Below are 1,939 nucleotides of genomic sequence, written 5' to 3' on the forward strand. Positions count from 1 at the left end.
AGGCCTGTCGTTCCGGCCCGGTCCGGCGTAGCCGCGCCCGTCACGTGGAAACAAAACGTACCGCTCGGCCCCAGACCCCTCCCCTCCGAAGTCTCCGTCCACCGCAAGCCCCGCTCCGCCCGCCACGGCACGGACGGACGGACGGACGGGGACTCGCCGGACAAACGCGACCAGCGACAAACCACTCCAGCATAGTGGTACAGTGCCATCTGCTCCTCCCACCACGGCACCATCGCACCCCTGACCGTAATAATCAATCACCACAGGAGTCGGTGCAACCGAAACGTCACGAAGACGGCAGGTAGGTGACCCGGTCATCATCACAATCCCGACTTCCCGGTTCGGTAGATTATATCATGGCAGATGCGTGCCATGTGAGCTGCCACCGTAGCTACTAGCTAGCCAGCCATCGGGCGGAAGCAACCAGCCCATTTCGACGATCGCGAGAGTACATAGCCGGCAGCGGCGGGCACGAGGTGGAACATTCCGAGTTTCCAAGGCTCCAAGAAGAAGAAGAAGAAGCGCGGGCCGTTCTGCTGCGGATCCCGTGATGCAGGCGCCCTCCGGGAGAACGTGGTCGCCGATGGCGACGGAGGCCAACCCCTACGCCATGCCGGCGCCGGCGCATAAGAGTACGTGCGCGCCGCGCGGTGGCGGAGCTCACCGACCTAATAGTCAATTGTGAATTTGTTGCTGTCTATCTGGCCGCTGATGGAAACGAACTCTGTTGTTACGCTACGCTACGCAGGCACCAAGGAGACGGTGAAAAACGCGCTGTCGCTGTGGGGGCGGAAGGTCGGCGAGGCGAGCAGGAAGGCGGAGGACCTGTCGCGCAACACATGGCAGCACCGTGAGTGCTAACCTAATCACCGGAATGAATTTATTATGTTCTTGGATTAATACGTCTGACCGATGTGCAGTTCGGACGGCGCCTAGCATCACGGAGGCGGCCGTGGGGAGGATCGCGCAGGGGACCAAGGTGCTGGCGGAGGGCGGCCACGACAGGATCTTCCGGCAGGCCTTCAGCGCCCCGCCGGACGAGCAGCTCCGCAAGTCCTACGCCTGCTACCTCTCCACGTCCGCCGGCCCGGTCATGGGGGTCATGTACCTCTCCACCGCCCGGGTCGCCTTCTGCAGCGACACCCCGCTCTTCTACGAGGCCCACGCCGGCGACAACACGGAATGGAGCTACTACAAGGTACGCTCCAGTTCTTACTCTGGTTGCGACATAGTTTTGAGAGAAGCTTAATCGTGGATGAACTGAACGGTGGTGACGCAGGTGGCGATCCCTCTGCACCGGCTGAGGGCGGCGATCCCGTCGGCCAGCAAGCTCAAGCCGGCGGAGAAGTTCATCCAGCTCGTGTCGGTGGAGAACCACGAGTTCTGGCTGATGGGCTTCGTCAACTACAGCAGCGCCGTCGTGCACTTGCAAGAAGCCCTCAGCGGCTTCCACAATTTGCAAGCATGACCACCGCGACCAGCATCGCACACGCCTGCGGTCTGTGGTACTGGTGTTTTGGCCAATCGTCAGGCGTGGGAGTGTTTCTGCAATTCCTACTGTTTTCATGTATTTTTTTTGGTGGTGCAGAGGAGCCGAGTAATTGCAGCATGCTGTTTACTGAGAGCATTCACAGGATCGTGACAATATTATTATTTAGCGGGGAAGGTCGTGACAATATTGATGCGATAAAGTTCGGAAATCATTGTATCCACATAATGTCCTTTGCAGACAAAAAATACTTGGGAATTAAAAGTTAAAAAAATTACATGGTTAGGAACTTCCCTCGCTGTGTCCACAATGGCAATTGGGGCCCCTCCCAAAGCAGCAGGATGCCCCCATGGGTGCCGTTGGGCGGACGTTGCGCAAACCTCCGCGGTCATAATCTCTAGGTTTTGTCTTTTGGCAACTGTGCACATTGAGGAGACCGACATAAACTTC

General features: G+C 58.3%; 1 protein-coding gene across 1 annotated transcript; it reads left to right on the plus strand.

Moving 5' to 3' along the window:
• The first annotated feature begins 109 nt into the window (after positions 1–109).
• Positions 110–1,691, plus strand: LOC119310261 (GLABRA2 expression modulator-like). Its single transcript, XM_037586065.1, has 4 exons — positions 110–632; positions 749–850; positions 921–1,198; positions 1,280–1,691. Exons 1-4 carry the CDS (start codon positions 551–553, stop codon positions 1,466–1,468), a joined length of 651 nt encoding a protein of 216 aa, XP_037441962.1. The 5' UTR covers positions 110–550; the 3' UTR covers positions 1,469–1,691.
• The last annotated feature ends 248 nt before the right edge of the window (positions 1,692–1,939 follow it).

The sequence above is a fragment of the Triticum dicoccoides genome, chromosome 5B, assembly GCF_002162155.2.
Source record: "Triticum dicoccoides isolate Atlit2015 ecotype Zavitan chromosome 5B, WEW_v2.0, whole genome shotgun sequence".
NCBI lineage: Eukaryota > Viridiplantae > Streptophyta > Magnoliopsida > Poales > Poaceae > Triticum > Triticum dicoccoides.

What these genes read in the sequence shown, in the direction of transcription:
- LOC119310261 (XM_037586065.1), top strand. Translation starts at nt 551, where the DNA reads ATGCAGGCGCCCTCCGGGAGAACGTGGTCGCCGATGGCGACGGAGGCC. An exon ending in GCCGGCGCCGGCGCATAAGA is followed by an intron (nt 633 to 748) that starts GTACGTGCGCGC and finishes TACGCTACGCAG; the next exon opens with GCACCAAGGAGACGGTGAAA. An exon ending in GCGCAACACATGGCAGCACC is followed by an intron (nt 851 to 920) that starts GTGAGTGCTAAC and finishes ACCGATGTGCAG; the next exon opens with TTCGGACGGCGCCTAGCATC.